Source organism: Suncus etruscus, chromosome 9 (assembly GCF_024139225.1).
Source record: "Suncus etruscus isolate mSunEtr1 chromosome 9, mSunEtr1.pri.cur, whole genome shotgun sequence".
NCBI lineage: Eukaryota > Metazoa > Chordata > Mammalia > Eulipotyphla > Soricidae > Suncus > Suncus etruscus.
Window position 1 is genome coordinate 11,079,488 of NC_064856.1, and position 18,153 is coordinate 11,097,640.

Genomic DNA, 18,153 nt, shown 5'->3' on the forward strand with positions numbered 1-18,153 from the left:
CCTGCTATCCTGTCGCTCTGGCTCCTATAATTCTGTTTTGATTTTTGGGGCCACACCTTGAGGTGTTCAGGAATCAGTTCTGACAGAGCTCTGGGGAATATATGGTAGAGATGGAACCCAGGTCATTGGCTTGCAAAACAAGCAAGTGCCCTACCTATTGTACAGTCACTCCTGCCTCTATGATATTCTTTTTCTTTTTGGGCCACATTTGGTGACACTCAGGGATTACTCCTGGCTATGCGCTCAGAAATCGCTCCCAGCTTGAGGGACCATATGGGATGCAAGGAATTGAACCATGGTCTGTCCTAGGTTGGTGCATGCAAGGCAAACGCCCTACCACTTGCACCACTGCTCCTGGCCCCATCCTGGCTGTACAGTCTTTTTATCATTGTTGTTGTCTTGTCATTATGGTCGCTATCACTCAGCTTGGACGAAGAAGCTGTTTGAGGAAAGTGGTTTGTTTTGTTTTACTGCTGCATCCCCTGCCCCTTAAAACTGCTGCTCTGCATTAGGAGAAAACTCAAGAAATCTGTCAAGAGAGCAATGGGCTACATGAAATCTATTATGCTGAGTGAAAAAAAGTCAGAGGGAGAGAGATAGATGCAGAATAGTCTCCCTCCTGTATAGGTTTTAAGAAAAATAAAAGACATTCTTGCAATAATCTCAGAGACAAAGGAGATGAGGGCTGGAAGGCCCAGCTCATGACATGAAGCTCACCACGAAGACTGATGAGTGCAGTTAGAGAAATAACTACATTGAGAACTATCCTAACAATGTGAATAAATGAGGGAAGTAGAAAGCCTGTCTAGAGCGCAGGCAGGGGTGGGGTGGTGAGGGGGAAGATCTGGGACATTGGTGATGGGAATGTGGCACTGGTGAAGGGGGTGTTCTTTATAGGACTGAAACCCAACTACAATCATATTTGGAATCAAGGTGTTTAAATAAAGATATCAAAAAAAATAAATAACTTATATTAAATTAAAAAAAAGAATGATGAGTGCAGTTAGAGAAATAACTAAATTGAGAACTCTCCTAACAATGTGAATGAATGAGGGAAGCAGAAATCCTGTCTAGAGTACAGGCAGGGGTGGTGTAGGGAGGAGGAAGATTTGGGACATTGGTCATGGGAATGTTGCACTGGTGAATGTTGCACTAGTTCTTTACATGACTGAAACCCAGCTACAATATTTGTAATCAAGGTGTTTAAATAAAGATATTTAAAAAAAGAGAGAGAGAGAGAGAGAGTAATGGGTTGAGGAGGAGCAGCAGGAGAACCGTGGCGCCAGCGAAGTGTAAACTCACCTCTGTGTCCTGCAGGGGGCGCTCCAGCCCCGCCTCCCAGCACTAGTCCCACCTCTCTCTTTCGCCGGCAAATCGCCTTCCTGCGACTCGCCTCCTCCCCGCTGTCTTGAACTGCGCGTGCGCGCCGGAAGTGAAGTCAGAGCGGCGCATGCGCCGTGGGGCCGAGTGCCATCGGAGCGTGAATCTGGGGCCCGGGAGTCCGTCTGCGCACTTTGGCGCCATGCTGTCCCCCGAGGCGGAGCGCGTGATGCGCTACCTGGTGGAGGTGGAGGAGCTCGCGGAGGAAGTGTTGGCCGACAAGCGGCAGGTGGGAGACCCGGCGCGGGGCCCAGGGTTAGCGCTCAGGGGTTCCTCCTGGCTCTGCACTCAGAAGTCACTCCTGGCAGGCCTGGGGGGTCGGCATATGGGCTGCTGGGATTCGAACCATCGACCTTCTGCATGCAAAGCAAACGCCCTGCCTCCGTGCTATCTCTCCGCGCCCCCCCCCCTTTTTGGTTTTTGGGTCACACCCATCTGCACTCGGGTTACCCCTGGCTCTGCACTCAGAAATCTCTCCTGGCTGGATTGAGTGGACCCTATGGGATGCCATATGGGATTCGAACCACCGACCTTCTGCGTGCAAAGCAAACACCCCGCCTCCGTGCTATCTCTCCGGCCCCTGTGCGCGTGCTTTGTCCCCCAGCCTACCTACCTCTCTGCACCCCGCATCCCTTCCCAGTGCTTGCTTGCTTGCTGATGGGAACACCTTCTACGAAGGGCAGCCCCAGAGTCCCCATCAAGGGGACCAGAGGAACGGACCTGAGCCCTGAGTGATGGAGGTGGGGGTGCAGGAGGAAGAGCCACCACCCCTCGCTTGGTTCTGATGAAGAGGAAGAGGGGAAGAGATCTGGCCTGTTAGCTGAGAGGGTACCCGAGGAGTGGAAGGGCCCAGGGTGCTGGTGAAGGGTCCCTGCAGTGGAACAGTTAGTTTGGGTTTGGGCTGGGTTGGAGCTGGGCCTGATATCAATACTGGGTGGGAAGGTGGGCTGTGGGGTTTGGGGGGCGATAAAGGAGTGGGAGGAGCCAGCAGTGACTCCCCGCTGAGCCTCGGAGGATTGTTCAGAAAATAGGCGAATTTAGGCAACTCAAGCAGGCTGAAGGATGCCAGCCTGAGTGTTGACTTCTGTGCTCTCCAGTTGAGAATTAATTCCACATTGTCCTGAGCTCTTATTGCATGGTTTCCACTTCCCTGGTGATGCCGCAATGCTGTTGCTTTCCAGTGGATATAGGAAAATGATGGGTTTAGTCCAGTGCTTCCCAATTCTTTTCTGTCATGCCCCCCTAAGAAGAATAAAACATTTTTCGTGCTCTCCCCCGCGACTATGAATAGTATCTTTATTAAAAAAACTTTAACCTGCAAAACAAAAATATATAAAATAATTTGAGTGATTTTTTAATCAGAGGTGATGTCTGGATTAATAGCTACAATGAGCACGTTTTGCAATGCATAGCTTTCGAAGCGGGGTTTGAAGCAGGACACAGCAATTCTCAGCTCCAGGGACATGCAGAGACAAAAACACGGGGCTTAGCTTGTTATGACGGTGTTTGCCAAGGTCAAGCACGGTGCCCCCCTTTACGGAGCCTCGCGTCCCTTCTGGGGGCCGCACCCCACTATTTGAGAACCAGTGGTTTAGTCAATGCATATTTACCCCAGTACTGTAGTACTGTTCGGTGGAAATGGGTGGGTGGGATCCTCTGGCACCAAGCGTGGTCCCAGGACCTGGAAATGGAGCAGGGGGAAGAAATAGTCATATATTATCCATTTTAGATAGGATAGGGGAAGTAACTCAGGTACTCTACCTTTTCTTTCTTTCCTTTTTTTTTTTTTTTTAATTGGATCATCTTCCAAACTGTTCAGGAGGCACAGAAATTCTTGGCCTAGCTGTCTGGTTGTCCTCTGTAAAGATGAAGGAGTCAGTGCTGCTCAGGCCCTGCAGTGCCAAAGATTATGTGGACCACTCCAGTGGTCTCTGGGGATATCCCAGGCTGCACCCAGTGCTGCTTGGGAGACTATGTTGTTCTGGGAATCAAACCAAGGTTGGCAGCATTTAACCCCTGTGCTGTTTCTCCAACTCTGTCAGGTCTGACACCCTTTGCCTCTTGGAGCTGACATGTTGGGGCAGGAGATGACTGACAGCCCTTCTGGTTCTTCTTTTTAGATCTTGGACCTGGACACCAAACGAAATCAGAACCGGGAGGGTCTGCGGGCCCTGCAGAGGGATCTCAGCCTCTCTGGTAAGTCATGACTTTCTTTCCCAGGCTTGTCCTGAGAGAGACCAGGCAGGAGACCACAAATGGGAGAGACAATGTCTGTCTGACAGTGTGTGATTCTGGATTTCAGCTGCTTTCCTTGGTGGTTGGCCATTGGAACTGGCTTGTCACATAGGAAAGTGCCAGGTACTGGATACATTGATGTCCTTGTGCTCTTCAAGTGGGCAAAGAGTTTAGAACTGAAAACTATGAAGATGCTTAAGAAGGAATTGGGGGGCCGGGCGGTGGCGTCCCATATAGTCCCCCAAGCCAGGAGCGACTTCTGAGCGCATAGCCAGGAGTAACCCCTGAGCATCACCTGGTGTGGCCCAAAAAACAAAAAACAAAAAAAAAAAAGAAGGAATTGGACGTGGACTAGGTGGCCAAGTGGCTGTGACAGTTAGCAGGGGAGGGCTGCACAGTGAAGAACAGAGCTGAGCAGATACTGGGCCCTGACTGAGGGCCTGAAGTGTCAGGGCTAGGGAGAGTTTTGCCAGCTGACGCAGGGAAGCCTTCTCATATCACCAGAGAGAATGAGGCATCTGCGGGACCCCACATGGTCTACAGCTCCTGGAATTCTCCAGCCTCATCCTTTTTCCCCCTCTCTCAGAGCCTTCATTATGCTTCTCACTTCCCAAGTACACAGCTAAGTCGTGCCATATCTGTTCTCTTCCTGACTCGTTCTTTCCTCGTACATGTGCTTACTCAGGCTTTTGCTTCCTCCTGAGCTCTTCTCTCAGAGGCCATATAGTCCACGAGGGTTCCAGGCACCTGCACAATTAAGCCCCTCTCTAGCCGTGGCATTCCCTCTGCCTCTCCCACCTTTTAGTCATTTTTTTTTTAATAAATCTTTATTTAAACAATGTGATTACAAACATGACTATAATTGGGTATCAGTCACATAAAGAACACCCCCTTCACCAATGCACTCCTACCACCAATGCACCCCATCTCCCTCCACCCACTACCCCTGCCTATATTCGAGACAGGCATTCTACTTCTCTCACTCATTATCACCTTTCTCTTTAAGTGTTTGGACCTTTCAACATCTGCCACCTTGTATCATTGCTTGCTTATTCCCTCTCTTTCACTGCAATATAAGCTCTGTGAAGGCAGGAATCTTTATTTTGGTCCTGTTTTGCTCCATTCTCAGTCTCTTAAATGCTGCACAGTAACAGTGGGATGCTCAGTGGTCATTTAGTGAAGATTTAACTCTTTGCAATTTCAGAAGACGTGACCGTTTGCTTCGGGAACATGTTTATCAAGATGCCTCACCCAGAGACAAAGGAAATGCTTGAGAAAGGTAAAGGACTTCTGGAGATGGATCTAAGTCATGCCTACCTACCCTGCCAGCCTTGGCTTTTGTTGTTTCATTATTAGGCCACACCTAGCAGTGCTCAGGGATGGAACCTGGATCAGCTGGATAGAAAACAAATGCCTTAACCCCGATTCTATCAGGCTCCAGTTACAAAAGTGTTAATGTTCATGGTTTTGTTGTACAAAGTCACTGTACCTTCACTTCACCAAGTTGTCCAAGATCCTCCATTGCTGTCCTTGCATTACTTGCACTTGACCAACTCTTCCTTCCCTCCTTCCCTCATATCCAACCCCATCCTTGCACTAGTGCTCATCTCAGTTCTGCAATCTAAGGCTATGGGTTTGTCATTGTTCTCATCTCACAGATGAGAGATCACCTGTTACTTGTCCTTTATTTGACTTAACATGAAACTCTCCAGTTCCATGCAGGTTTCACCAAACTACAGTATTTCATCTTTTCTTTAACCATGAAATAATTCCATTGTGTTTTATGTGCCAAAACTTACATTGTGTGTGGGGGAGTGGGGGGCCGGGAGTTGTTATTGTTTGGGTCATACCCAGCTGTGCTCAGAGTTTACTCTTCTAGGGGTCCTCAAACTTTTTAAACAAGGGCCCAGTTCACTGTCCCTCAGACCATTGGAGGGTCTGACTATAGTAAAAACAAAACTTATGAACGAATTCTTGTGCACACTGCATATATCTTATTTTGCAATGAAGAAACAAAACATATACAAATACAATATGTGGCCCGAGGGCCAGAGTTTGAGGACCACTGCGTCTTGACTAAGCTCAAGGATTACCCCTGGCAGTGCGTAGAGGACTACTTTGTGGTGCTAGGAATCAAATCAAGGTCAGATACATGCAAGGCAAGTGTCTTTGCCCTGTGCCTCCTCTCTGGCCCACCACACAGTTATTCTTCTGTTGGCAGATATTTGGGTTGTTTGCTTATCTTTTTTTTTTTTTTTTTTTTTTGGTTTTTGGGCCACACCCGGCAGTGCTCAGGGTTACTCCTGGCTGTCTGCTCAGAAATAGCTCCTGGCAGGCACGGGAGACCGTATGGGACACCGGGATTCGAACCAACCACCTTTGGTCCTGGATCGGCTGCTTGCAAGGCAAATGCCGCTGTGCTATCTCTCCGGGCCCTTGTTTGCTTATCCTGACCAGTCTCTCTTCACCCAGACCTGAGTCGGGCTTGGATGCCCTGATGTAAGGGAACTATGTTAGAGGGTGCAGTGATGTGGATTTGATGCCCATTTGATAACTGATAGCTTGTCTCTGAAAGAAATATGGCCTGTGGCACATGTGTTCCTGGCATGCTTTCGAGGGCAACAGAATTGTCCCTTCAGGCCTCCTGTGCACGTGCCGATGGGCAGATGCAGGGGACTTGCCTTGTCTTTTGTTTTGGAAAATAAGGTTGTCCCCTCGGGAATCTCTGGCAGAACCTGGGAGAACTGAGTCACATCTCCACTCAAAGCTGCCAAAGGGCTAAAAATGGAGATTGTAGGGGGAGCCAACCTCTAGGGTCTGTGACCACAGGGAAGCTTGACACATGCCACTTAAGCCTTCACAGTAATCATGTTTGGACACTGGGAGTTTCTGAACCTCTTGAGGCTAGTTTTAGGTCTCTAAAGCCCTGATGTTGCCTTCCTAGGCTCCTGTCCATCTGTCAGTCCCTGGGTATGCCCAGCTTGTGTCTGGTGACCTTAGAGGCCTTGGACAGACCACTCCCTTTTCTGGCATTGGTCCCCTGGTCGGTTTCTAGAGCCCTTTTCCTTACTGAATCCAAGAGCCCTGGCTCTCCAGAAACTTACTCCCTCTGCGTCAGTCTGTTTGTAGTTGATCCTTACCCCTATGTCTGTGTCTTCTGTTCAGATCAAGATCATTTGAATAAAGAAATTGAGAAAATCCGGAAACAACTTAAAGTGAAGGTCAACCGCCTCTTTGAGGCCCAAGGTATTGGTTTGGGAGAACTGAAAATAGGGGGTAAGGGAAACAGGATGATGGAGGAGCCCTTGGAGAAAACTTGGAAGGGCAAGGGAGGAACAGCTTTCCCAGCTGGACAGAGGCCAAGACAGCGCATGAGTGTGGGCAGTGTGGTTGCCGCGCTGAGGCTGAATGTTAAGTTTAGTCCTGTCCCGAGCATGGCTGGGGCTAGGGCATGCAGAGGTGGCTGATAGGTCTGACTGGGCTCTCAGCTCAGAGGTGAATTTCTGGGGACGCCCAGCTTTTCCAGAGAGACAGTGGGTCTGGCAGCAGCCTGAAGTTTGTGGGTAGATGGCATGCCTGTGGGTCCTTCTGCACGGGGCATGTGTCTGTGCCTAGTTGGGTGTGTGCAGAGCTTGAAGCTTTTCCTCAACAGGCCTGTGGCCCAGTATGTGGCATATGGCAGCCTGAGTGCTATCTGAGCCCTGGGGCTAGCAGGAAGCCGACTGACTCCCCAACATATTATCTTTCCCACCAGGCAAACCAGAACTGAAGGGTTTCAACCTGACGCCCCTCAACCAAGACGAGCTAAAAGCGATCAAGATCATCTTGAAAGGATGACGTTCAAGAACTAAGATGGGGAACCTCAGACCATTATCCCCATGGAGGTCATTGGAGACCCTGGACTCAACTTTAAAACCTGCGAGGGGACAGGCGGGAGCTGTGCTGGCATCTTGGATGGCTGGACACAAGGCCCGTTGACAAGCCTGTTGGCAGTCAGCAATCAGTGGGTGGGGGCTGGAATGACTGCAGCAGGCATGTCAGACAATGGCTGGCTGTCCTGTGGGCCCAGCGGGGACATCATTCCTGCATTCTTCTTAAAAGGGAGTTGATTCAACTATTCCTGGATGGCAGTGGAATCCAGGATGCTCACAGGAGGTTTCTGATGGAAGGAAGCAGGTGCTCTGCTAGTCAAGAGCCATTTGAGTTACAGATGAGATCACTGTCACATGCCCCCCACCTCCATTGTGGCTCTTTTTTCCTCCCACTTTGATCCCCCTGGACAGACCCAGCATGGAGACTGTTTGGCAACACCTGTATCTGCTCTTTATAGTCAAGAAAGCCTTGCAGAGACCCAAACTCAGCTGGGCAGAGGCTGATTGGTCCCTGCTACACCACCCACTTCATCCACCTTAAGTCATCTTACGTTCCTGGGGTGAACGTGCCAGGAGGGAAAAATGGTCTTTTGTGTTCATTGAGTGCTCAATAAATGACTGAAATGAAAATCTGCAGTGTCACAACTTTCCTCCATTCTGATCTTGAGGGCTGTCACTCCTTGTAGTGGGAAGTGGTTCCTGTCCTGAAACACATGAAGACCGCAACCACTGACCTAATGGAGTGAGCACCAGGTGCAGCCTCCTCCACATGCCCCAGCTGAGGAAGCCTATGCCAGGGTCCCTGAGCTCGTGCCTGCTGCCATTCCAGGTTTAGGAACCTGGATTGTTCAGTTGAATCCTCTGGGTACTGCTCATTCAGAAAGTTACTACGGCTTGAGTGATAGCCACACAAAATACCTGACAGAGGTAGAGTTTGGCTCCAAATGACAGTTTTGTCCTCAGTCATATAAGTACAAGTGACTGCTTTCCATAGTGATTCTGAGAAGTAGAGCATATAATAATGGAAACCGTAAACGGAGCAAAAGGAACCAGCAGCTAAGATGAGGGAGCTGCTCCTCCTGGGGCAAGACAGTGTCTGGCAGCCTATGCAGTGGCTATACTGACCTGGTTTCTTAAAGACCAAAGCTGCAAAGTTTGGGCCCAGGGGGAAGAGGGACACATCACTGCAGAACTGAGTCAATGATTTTGCAAATCTGGCTCACTATTTCTACACGTAAACATGGCTTGTGTGGCACGGTGGTTGTCAGGCCAGAGCTTTCTCTCTAGAGAATGTGGAGCCCTGCGCAGGGATGAAGAAATGTCCATACTGTACAGATAGGAAGCCCAGTGTAGCCTGCAGTATAACAGCAACCCTCACTCCCTAGACTCTGTATTGCAAGGCCAGGAAAATGGAGGATCTGGGGCTCAGCTTTTCCCAGTACCCCAAGAAATGCAATGTGATAAGTACTGAAGAGAAGTTCCTTCTACTGACCTGAAACAAGGTCAAAGCCCTGGTCCCCTTGGTTGCCTGTCACTGCTGCCCCTAGCCAGGCCTAGTACTCATGACAGCTGAGTAGTATCTGTACTCATTTATTAGACATGATTTCTGGGGGAGCAGCACACATTTCCCCTCTGGAGCCCCAACTGATCCATCGTGGTGAAAATAGCCAGTTACAGGGATTGGATGTCTCCTGGTACTGAGGTGCCTTGAGGTGGGTGGTGCCATCTAGAGGCCCCGGAACAAGCCAGCAAGAGATTTCCCAAGCAGAGGGGGGAGGCCAGTGATCAGAGGTGCTTGCTGGAAGCTCAGAGGGGCCTGGCTACATCTCCAGGGTCTTTTCCCCTAGCGCTGCAGGTCAGCAGGAAGCTTTCTTGTGGCTCCGAAGAGAGTGGAACAGCTGCTTCAGCTGGTTCTTGCGATCGTTGACGCAGCCTGGAAGGGAAGAAAAGCATGGCTGTCATGGCCTGGCTTGGGAGAGAGACCTTCAGAGGCATGAAAGGGCCAGGTCCCCACTATGGGGAGGTGGCAAGGAGGGGCCGTGCCACCCTAGAAAACTGACTTGCGTCTGGGCCTTTTACCCTGGTGTCCATTTCTCTATAAACCAGGATACTTGCTTCATGGACTGAATGTAAGAATCATTCCAGAAGTATATTAATAATAGTTCCCTGTAGCCTGCAGGGATGCTTCAAGTGTTGATGGTGGTGTAAACTGAGACCACCCAGCAATCATGTATGGGAAAGAACACGACAACTCAGTGAAGTCTGCTTTACTCGAATGACACCATTAAGTAACAGAATGTGCTTTGAACCAGGACTAGTTAGCTCTCAAAGACAAACTGCGCCATCACTCTATAGCAGCCCTGAACTAGGTCTCCAGCCCAAGAGTGGTTTTAAGCTACCAGTTTTTGTGGGGTTTTTCCTAGTAATAACTAATAGGGCATCCCCTGGGACCCTAGTAAGGATACAGAAATTTGTCCCCAACTCAGGATTGTGAAGTCATGATATGCATTTTAACAAGATTGGCTGTGATTATTTATGTACACCTCTAAGAAGCTCTGCATAGCCATCTTTCCTCAAAGCACCTTGGCAGACAGGGGTCTACTACAGAGAAATATCTGTCTACTTGCTCTCCATTGCCTTCATCAAGACAGACTACCATTCGAGGCTTCCTTGAAGCTGGAGCAATCATACGACCTAGTTCTGACAAGGAGATTCAAGCTGGAGTCTCTTCTCCATTCTTTTTAGAATAGTTGAAACTTGAAGTCAAGACCTTGCCCTTGCTTCATCCCACCCAGGAAAAGGATATAGTCTCTGGAGTGGTCATCTTGCACCATGAGACAACAAGCATGCACACCCTTGCAACCTGTGGAGCGTGGCAAAGCAGAAGGCACAAGTTGGGTACTTGGGTACTAAAGAGCATGGTGTGTATCTCTGGGACAGATCCTGGTGGCTCAAAACAAATGAATGAATTCCTCTCTGAGTAACCATAAGTTGTATCTTAGTTGTTTACAGTCAAATTGAATCCTAAAATCATAGCAAACCCTAAAAAAGCCAGTACTTCATCCAGAAACCAAAACCAGAAGTAACATTTTGTTTTTGCTTTGTTTTGGGACCACATCTGGCTTTGCTCAAGGCTAATGCCTGGCTCTGAGCTCAAGGATCACTCCTGGCAGGTTTGGAGGATCATTGGAATGCCCAGGATTGAATCCAGATCAGCCACATGCAAGGCAAGTGCACTATCCACTGTACTATCTCCCTAGCTGACATTTTTAAAACAAATGTCATGCTTAGGAAAAACCCTTTTCAGAGGGCTCACATTCTTAACATTAATACTCAAGGCTTTTATAAACTTGGGGGAGGAGGAGTCAAAACAAGATCTGGGAGTGTTCAGCAGAGAGCACATTGGCTTGGCTTAAGTGGGAGGCCTGGGTTTGCTCCCAGCACTATCAAAAACAGAAAAACATTAAGAAATAATGGGGGGCGGGGGGCAGCAGAGAGATAGCACAGTGGTAAGGCATTTGCCTTGCACACAGCCGACCCAGGACAGATGGTTGTTTGATTCCAAGCATTCTTATGGTCCCCTGAGCCTGTCAGGAGCTATTTCTGAGCACAAAGCCAGGAATAACCCCTGAGTGCCGCTGGGTGTGCCCCCATCAAAAAAAAAAAAGAAGAAAGAAATAAACAAAGAAAGAAAGACAGAAAGAACCACAGAAAGAAAGAAAGAAAGAAAGAAAGAAAGAAAGAAAGAAAGAAAGAAAGAAAGAAAGAAAGAAAGAAAGAAAGAGAGAGAAAGAAAGAAAGGAGGGAGGGAGGGAGGGAGGGAGGGAGGGAGGGAAGGAAGGAAGGAAGGAAGGAAGGAAGGAAGGAAGGAAGGAAGGAAGGAAGGAAGGAAGGAAGGAAGGAAGGAAGGAAGGAGTTGGAGCAGGGTAGGGCATTTGCCTTGCATGCAGTTGACCCAGGTTCAATTCCTGGGTCACCATATGGACCCCCAGGGATTGGCAGGAGCGATCCCTGAGTTCACAGCCAGGAGTAAGACCTGAGCACTTCTGTGTCAAACAAACAAAAGAGAAATAATGAACTTACAAAAGAAAAGAAAATATAAAAACCAGGAAACTCATCCATCATCAATGGATGCACATGAAATGAGTCAGTAATTTCCCCCTTAAAGAGAGCAAAGATTCGTTGGTTGGTTTTCTCTACTAGGAATCAAACCCAGGGCTCACAGATTTCAACTCCTATGCTCTTTTACTGAGCTACATTCCAGGCCAACGCTACCTTCTTTAAAAAAAAAAAATCAGCTGGCAAATTTGTGTAGGCTTTCTAGAAAGCAATTTGGCTCTGGTAAGTCCTTCCTTTTCACCCAGTAATTCTACTTCTAGGTATCTGTCTCACAGAAAGCCAGAATTTCAGTTGAACTGTATGCGAGGAAAGTTCGCCCTGGCATTATTGATAAAAATGAAAAGCAGGAATTGGGCCAAATGTCCAATTACAAGAAACTGACTATGAAATTTGGGGTGCAGGCCAGCAGGCAAGGGTAGTTTGTATGGGCTGTGTGTATGTTGTTTTTCGGGGTGCTAGTAGACAGCAGCCCTGAGTCTCAGACCTCAATTTGGGTTTTAGAGTCAGACAGCTATTAGGTCAAACTCTGGCTCACGGTGGGACCAAGACTTTCAGCAAGTGACATAACATCTGGAGATGATTTTCCTGTCTGTTAAATACTCATAAAAGTTGACTCAGATGAAATGAGATAATGTATATAAAATATTTAGTCTGGACAGGTTCACAAAAAAGGTTTCCAAAAGGGAGGCCCTGCCCAATATTGCTGGATGACATGAAAATGGCCTGTGGAAAGGAGACCCAAAGCTCCAGCCTGATGCCAATTCTGTGAAAGAGAAATCATGAATTTAGGCAATTTGGAAAAACTGGAATGAGACACACCAGATTGTTAAAGTTGGTAGTGTCTGGATGTTTCTTAAAATTTCCTCCTTTAGTTTTCAAATATTCTACAATGAGTGTGAGCAATTTTATTTAATCAGGGATTTTTTTCCATACTTTTTTTTTAAAGTAAAAACAAGTTTTATTCGGAAATTCTGAGAATAGGGGGAGAAACAGGGATGAGGAGAGAGAGGTGGGGAGAGAGGCAGGAAGAAGGAGAGTACATATGCTCAAAAATATAATACAAAAATCCTTTCCTCACACCTATGTTCATTGTAGCGCTATTTACAATAGCCAGACTCTGAAAACAACCAAGATGCCCTTCAACAAATAAATGGCTAAAGAAACTGTGGTACATATACACAATGGAATATTATGCAGCCATCAGGAAAGATGAAGTCATGAAGTTTTTCTATACATGGATGTACATGAAATCTATTATACTGAGTGAAATAAGTTAGAGGGAGAGAGAGATAGACACAGAATTGTCTCACTCATCTATGGGTTTTGTTTTCATTTTTGTTTTTGGGTTACACCCGGTAGTGCTCAGAGGCTACTCCTGGCTCTATGCTCAGAAATCGCCCCTGGCAGGCTCGAGAGACCATATGGGAAGCCAGGATTCGAACCACCGTCCTTTTGCATGCAAGGCAAACGCCTTCCTGCTGTGCTATCTCTCTGGCCCCTCACCTATGAGTTTTAAGAAAAATGAAAGACATTACTATAATAAGGCCCAGAGACAATAAAGTTAAGGGCTGGAAGGGCCAGAAGGACTGGCTCACAATTTGAAGCTCACCACAGAGTGGTGAATGCTGTTAAGGAAATAACTATGTTAACAACTAGCATGACAATGTTAAAGAATGAGAGAAGTAGAATGCCTGTCGCGATACAGGCAGGGGCAGGGAAGGGGGTCATTGGTGGTGGGAATGTTGCACTGGTGAAAGGGGGAGCCCATGTACACAATCCAGCATGAAAATAGGAAAGCAGAACATGCACATCTCAAGAGATGTGAGGCAGCACATACTGGAGCACCATGTGCTTGGGCCAGCAACATACATGTGCAAAGCAACCATACATGGCCTAGGGAGCACATGCATCTCCATATATTTTTTGTACAAACCAAGTTTAAATTCAATTTTTGAAGTCCTTAATTTCTCTCAGGAACATCTGCATTTAGGGGCATATTTTCCATCTAAGCACTTTGAAATCCATCTCCTTGATACATTAATATGAGGAACCATGTTTCCCAAAACGGATGGCCTCAGCACCCTGGGCGGCGGTGCAGTGACAGAGCTGGGGGGTGTGAGGGATAAATGAGAGTCTCAGGTGTACTGGGGTACCTTCTGTTTACTCGAAGATAGTAGATTTCTGGGCCAGAGAGATACAGAGCCAGGAGTTAACCCTGAGCACTGTTGGATGTGGCCCCCAAACAAAAAAAGAAATCAACACAAGAAAGTAGCTTTCTCCTTCCTGGGAGCCGGGAGTCTAGCAGGAGGAGGTTTGGCAGGCCCCCGCCATGCCGGAGGCCTGCTTGACCAGGCCTAGTGGGGGTGCGGGACTTGGGTAACCCCAGCACCCCTCTACCGCCTTGCTCCAGATCTCCAGGGCTTCCCCGGGCCACATGCCTGGGCAAGCCAGTGAGTTGGGTCCCTTGGTGGAGCTTGAAGGTACCCTAGGCCTTCCCCCACTGTCCATGCAGCTCCTTAGGGAGGGTCTGGGTGGGGCTCTGAACTTCTGGTCTCCCAGCTTCTTGAAGGATCTCTCCTTCCTGGGAGCTGGGAGTCTAGCAGGAGGAGGTTTGGCTGGCACTGGTAATCTCTGTCCAGTCTACATTTTCAAAATCGCGCGGGGGCTATTGCCCCCGCGCGCACAAGAAACATTAATAGTACTCTCACAAGAAACATTAATAGTACTCTCACAAGAAACATTAATAGTACTCACTATCATTGAATTATGTTTTTATGTATGCAGAATGTCCATTTTGTACTCTGCCCTTTTGCATACCCCTTCATAAGTTCATATTTCTCTTTAACTTCTTTAACTCCTATCATCATTACTCCTTTTTTACCCTTTCTAACTTAAGTACTGTGAGTCCTAAGTCACAGACCAAAGTGGTGCCCTAGAGTTAACACCCACCCAACTATTTTAAAAGGCATAAAAAGGACACATATCTTTTCAACATTTTATGGGTGTTTTCTTTGACGGCTATAACTTTTGCTAAATACTTTCTTATACAGTGATGATCCCCCCATGTTTTTTTATCTTCTCTTTGTGAACTGCTCAATATGGAATTTGGTGTGTAAGAATCCCTCAGTTTAATACTTATGTTTGAACCAAGTCATGGGTCTTGTTGGAAATGTTCTTACGCCCCCATATATCTGATAGCACCACGTGGCTTTATATCTTGTTTGCGTAGGCACACTAACATGGGAAAATACTACACATACCAATAAGTTCTTATCTAATAGAAATAGGAACACACAAATCTTGTAGTGCAATGAGACCTTACACCCTGAACATTGACATAATGACCTGGCACAGGCCTCAGAAGAATGGGCATTCTCCATTTACCCCTTGATCTACAGAAGACATTTATAAAACATCCAAGGTTGTATATAACATCACCCAGAGGCATTCCTGTACCAGGGACGACCCTACAGCTGCTCTGACATCGATCTACTCAAAAGAGACACCCCTTAACACTGAGAAGACAACAAGAACAATGACCTGCTTACTGGACAGGGCTTGCTGATTGCCCCTTAATGGTGAGGTTTGTCTATAACATCACCTAGAAGCAATCCTCTACCACGGAAGACCCTACCACTGCTCAGACATTGTCCTGCTCAAAAGAGACTTCCCTTAACACTGAGAAGACTTAACAACAACAACCTGCTTACAGGACAGGGCTTCCTGCATTGCCCTTTCATGGTGAGGTGAAACGAGAAGGCACTCCACATCATGACTTCAATGTAGGACATGCAGATTCCAGAATCTTTAATACAGAAACATGAGACCAACAACAGAGACTGTGTGATAAGTGTGTTGGCGCTACAGACAATGTCTTGGATCGAACGATAACTTGCCTGAGGCCTAGAGCTGGTCTTATGCCAGGAAACTTCAGGGGTAGGATCTCTTTGTATTTAGGCCAAGGTTATTCCTTTCCATGCCTCTCATATTTTGGTGGGCCTATGCAAACAACAATTGCCACTCTAACACCGTTTTTACTGTGCTCCTTTGACTCTAATCCTTAAAACGCACCCACTTAAAATTTGAGGTTAACTTAAGCTAATATGCATGTACATGGAAATGTAAAAAATACTATGCCTCTAATGTTTAAGGAGTTACGTAAGTTTGATGGCTTTAGATTGCCTTGTGTGCTGTTAAGAAATATTATAATGTGCTACAATCTGGGAACTTTAGGGACAAAGTAATTGCACATGGATTCTGTTTTATTTATCTTGACTTTCTTTGGTGAAAGTTCAAAGTTAAGATATCAACAAGGGGACTTCTTCTGAGAATTATGTTATGGGTGATTGTCCTTCCACTGTAACTTTACCTTATCCTCCTTCTTTGCATCTTTTGTTCTCATAATTCAAAATAAAAATATTATAAAAAAAAGAAAGCTTTCTATGGGGATTCTGAGTGATTTTTTTTTTTGGATTGAAATGCGTTGTCTCTGATTAATATCCTGCCCTCTGTACCAAGCAGTGCTCTAGACCTATTATAGTGAGAAAAAAACAGCTCATCTGCCTTAGAGGAAGAACAGAAGGTCAAATGTCACTCCCACCCCCATGGTCACACAGCTAGTAGAGTGATCTCATAAAAACAAGCAACCTTGGCTGGCTGGCCTCCCCCAAGATATGGCCCTACTTCCCACACCCACCCAGCCTTACATACCAAGATGCGTGTTGGTGACAAAAGTCCCTGTCCCTGACAGGTCAGGATTCCCATCCTCTCTGCTGACAGGGCCATCGTTCCACATGAGGTCGAAGCCTCCGACCCTCTTCTCCCGGCCTGTGAGCCTGGAAGGGCAGGAGACACAGGAAGAAGCACACCTGATGAGACTCTAGACCCCTGGTCCTGTACCCTCTGGCACCACACTCAGCATTCCTTCTTTTGTCTGTCCACTCACTTGCCATTTCTGAGGCCTCAGAGGGGCTGTCTCCCCCAGTCTCCAACCCTTTGTAAAGCCCTAAGTCCACATGTGCCCTCAATGACCTACATCTACGTGTGTTTCTGCTTTTTGAAAATCGTAAGTCCTGGGCACAGAGAGACAGTTCAATGGGTAGTGTACTTGCCTCACACATGACTCAAGTTCCATTCCTAACACCTAATCTGACCTTCATGCCTGCCAGGAGTGATCCCAGAGGCAGAAGTAGGCCCTGAGCAGTTTCAGTAGCATGGAAACCAAAAAATAAATAAAGTTCCAGGACATGGTGCAGTAGTAAGTGCATGCGAGCTCAACAAAGGTTTCTCCCATGCTAGCACCACTTGATGCTCCAAGTTATCACTAGCAACAGCCCTGAAGGCCCCTGAGCACTGCTGAGTTGCAACAGGTCCTCCTTGGCACTGCTGAGGACCTTACTTAGCATCATTGGCCTGGTAGAATAGGAATCATTGGTGGGGGCTCAGGGCCTCCTGAGTACCACTTGGGAGGTCAAAATGAAGAAAAATAAAGGAATGACTGTATGAGTAAGTAAATGAACAAAGTCTATGACTCTTTTCTGCCCTCGAAGACAGAGCCAACATGTGTTGTACTCATTACTGCATCCTGTATTAAGGCTTCAGATGGGTATGGAATGAATGAGCAAAGGTGGATATAGAGGCTGTCTGAGTTTTCTGTCCATCATTCACTTCACTTTTTTTGGTTTGTTTGCTTGCTTGCTTTTGGGCAACACCTAGAGGTCCTCAGTTACTCCTGGCTCTGTGCTCAGAAATCACTTCTGGCAGGCTCAGGGGACCATATGGGATGCTGGGTATCAAACCCAGGTCAGTCCCAGGTCAGCTGTGTGCAAGGTAATCGCCCTACCGCTGTACTATCTCTCCGGCCCCCACTTTACTTCCTTACAGGCACCTCAGCTTCTTTCCTGAGAACCTCTCATCCCTGTGACTCAGGTGGGGGCTGACCCTTTCCTGGAGAATATCTGGCCCATCATGGTTATGGAGGTTGGTTCAGGAATGGTACACGGCTCAGTACCCACCCATGAGCAAGACAAGTCATACCACTTAACTCCAGCTGGAGTAAACTGCGTGCAGTTAATGCGGAGGAGAGAGGAAAAGAGAAAGGGACAAAGGGAAGACTCCAACCACTCAACACTGGTGGAGCATAAGATCTAAACCACACTGGGAGTAAAACCCTGGTTTTCACAGTCCTCCACACTGGGATTCACAGTAAACCACCTTCCCAGGCACATCCTGTGAGCACTCTGCTTTCTCCATTTCAGTGCATTGATGACTGTGAGGAAGACCCACTGTTTCCAGTGTCAGGAAAAGGAAACAGGTTCAGAGCAGCAAAGTGGCTTGTGCTGTGTTCCAGGCATTCTCTTAGACCCAACTTCAGAATCCTACAGTCAACCTGTTTTGCCTCCAAAAAGGCAGAGATCTTGTACTGGGACTCAGCCCTGTGTGGTTGCACGCTTTTCCATAAATAAAGGGGACAGGCCAGAACCCTTATGAACACCCTCTACTCCACAGGTGACCAGTGTGTCCTTTTGTAGGGGACTCATATCTTTTC

At 47.3% G+C, this 18,153-nt stretch overlaps 3 protein-coding genes across 3 annotated transcripts in view; 2 read left to right on the forward strand and 1 right to left on the reverse strand.

Annotated features, from left to right (window-relative positions):
- Positions 1–18,153, forward strand: part of COMMD7 (COMM domain containing 7) — a 911,502-nt gene that overhangs the window by 780,923 nt on the left and 112,426 nt on the right. The window lies entirely within an intron of this gene.
- PDRG1 (p53 and DNA damage regulated 1) lies at positions 1,444–8,104 on the forward strand. Its single transcript, XM_049779406.1, has 5 exons — positions 1,444–1,609; positions 3,501–3,576; positions 4,820–4,894; positions 6,781–6,861; positions 7,370–8,104. Exons 1-5 carry the CDS (start codon positions 1,451–1,453, stop codon positions 7,450–7,452), a joined length of 474 nt encoding a protein of 157 aa, XP_049635363.1. The 5' UTR covers positions 1,444–1,450; the 3' UTR covers positions 7,453–8,104.
- The window catches only part of TTLL9 (tubulin tyrosine ligase like 9), a 48,256-nt gene continuing 39,425 nt past the window's right edge, over positions 9,323–18,153 (reverse strand). The window contains exons 11-12 of the mRNA XM_049779504.1: positions 16,317–16,441; positions 9,323–9,420 (exon numbers count right to left, since the gene is read on the reverse strand). Of these exons, the coding sequence (XP_049635461.1) occupies positions 9,344–9,420; positions 16,317–16,441 (202 nt within the window). The 3' untranslated portion in view covers positions 9,323–9,343. The remainder of the gene's footprint in view (positions 9,421–16,316; positions 16,442–18,153) is intronic.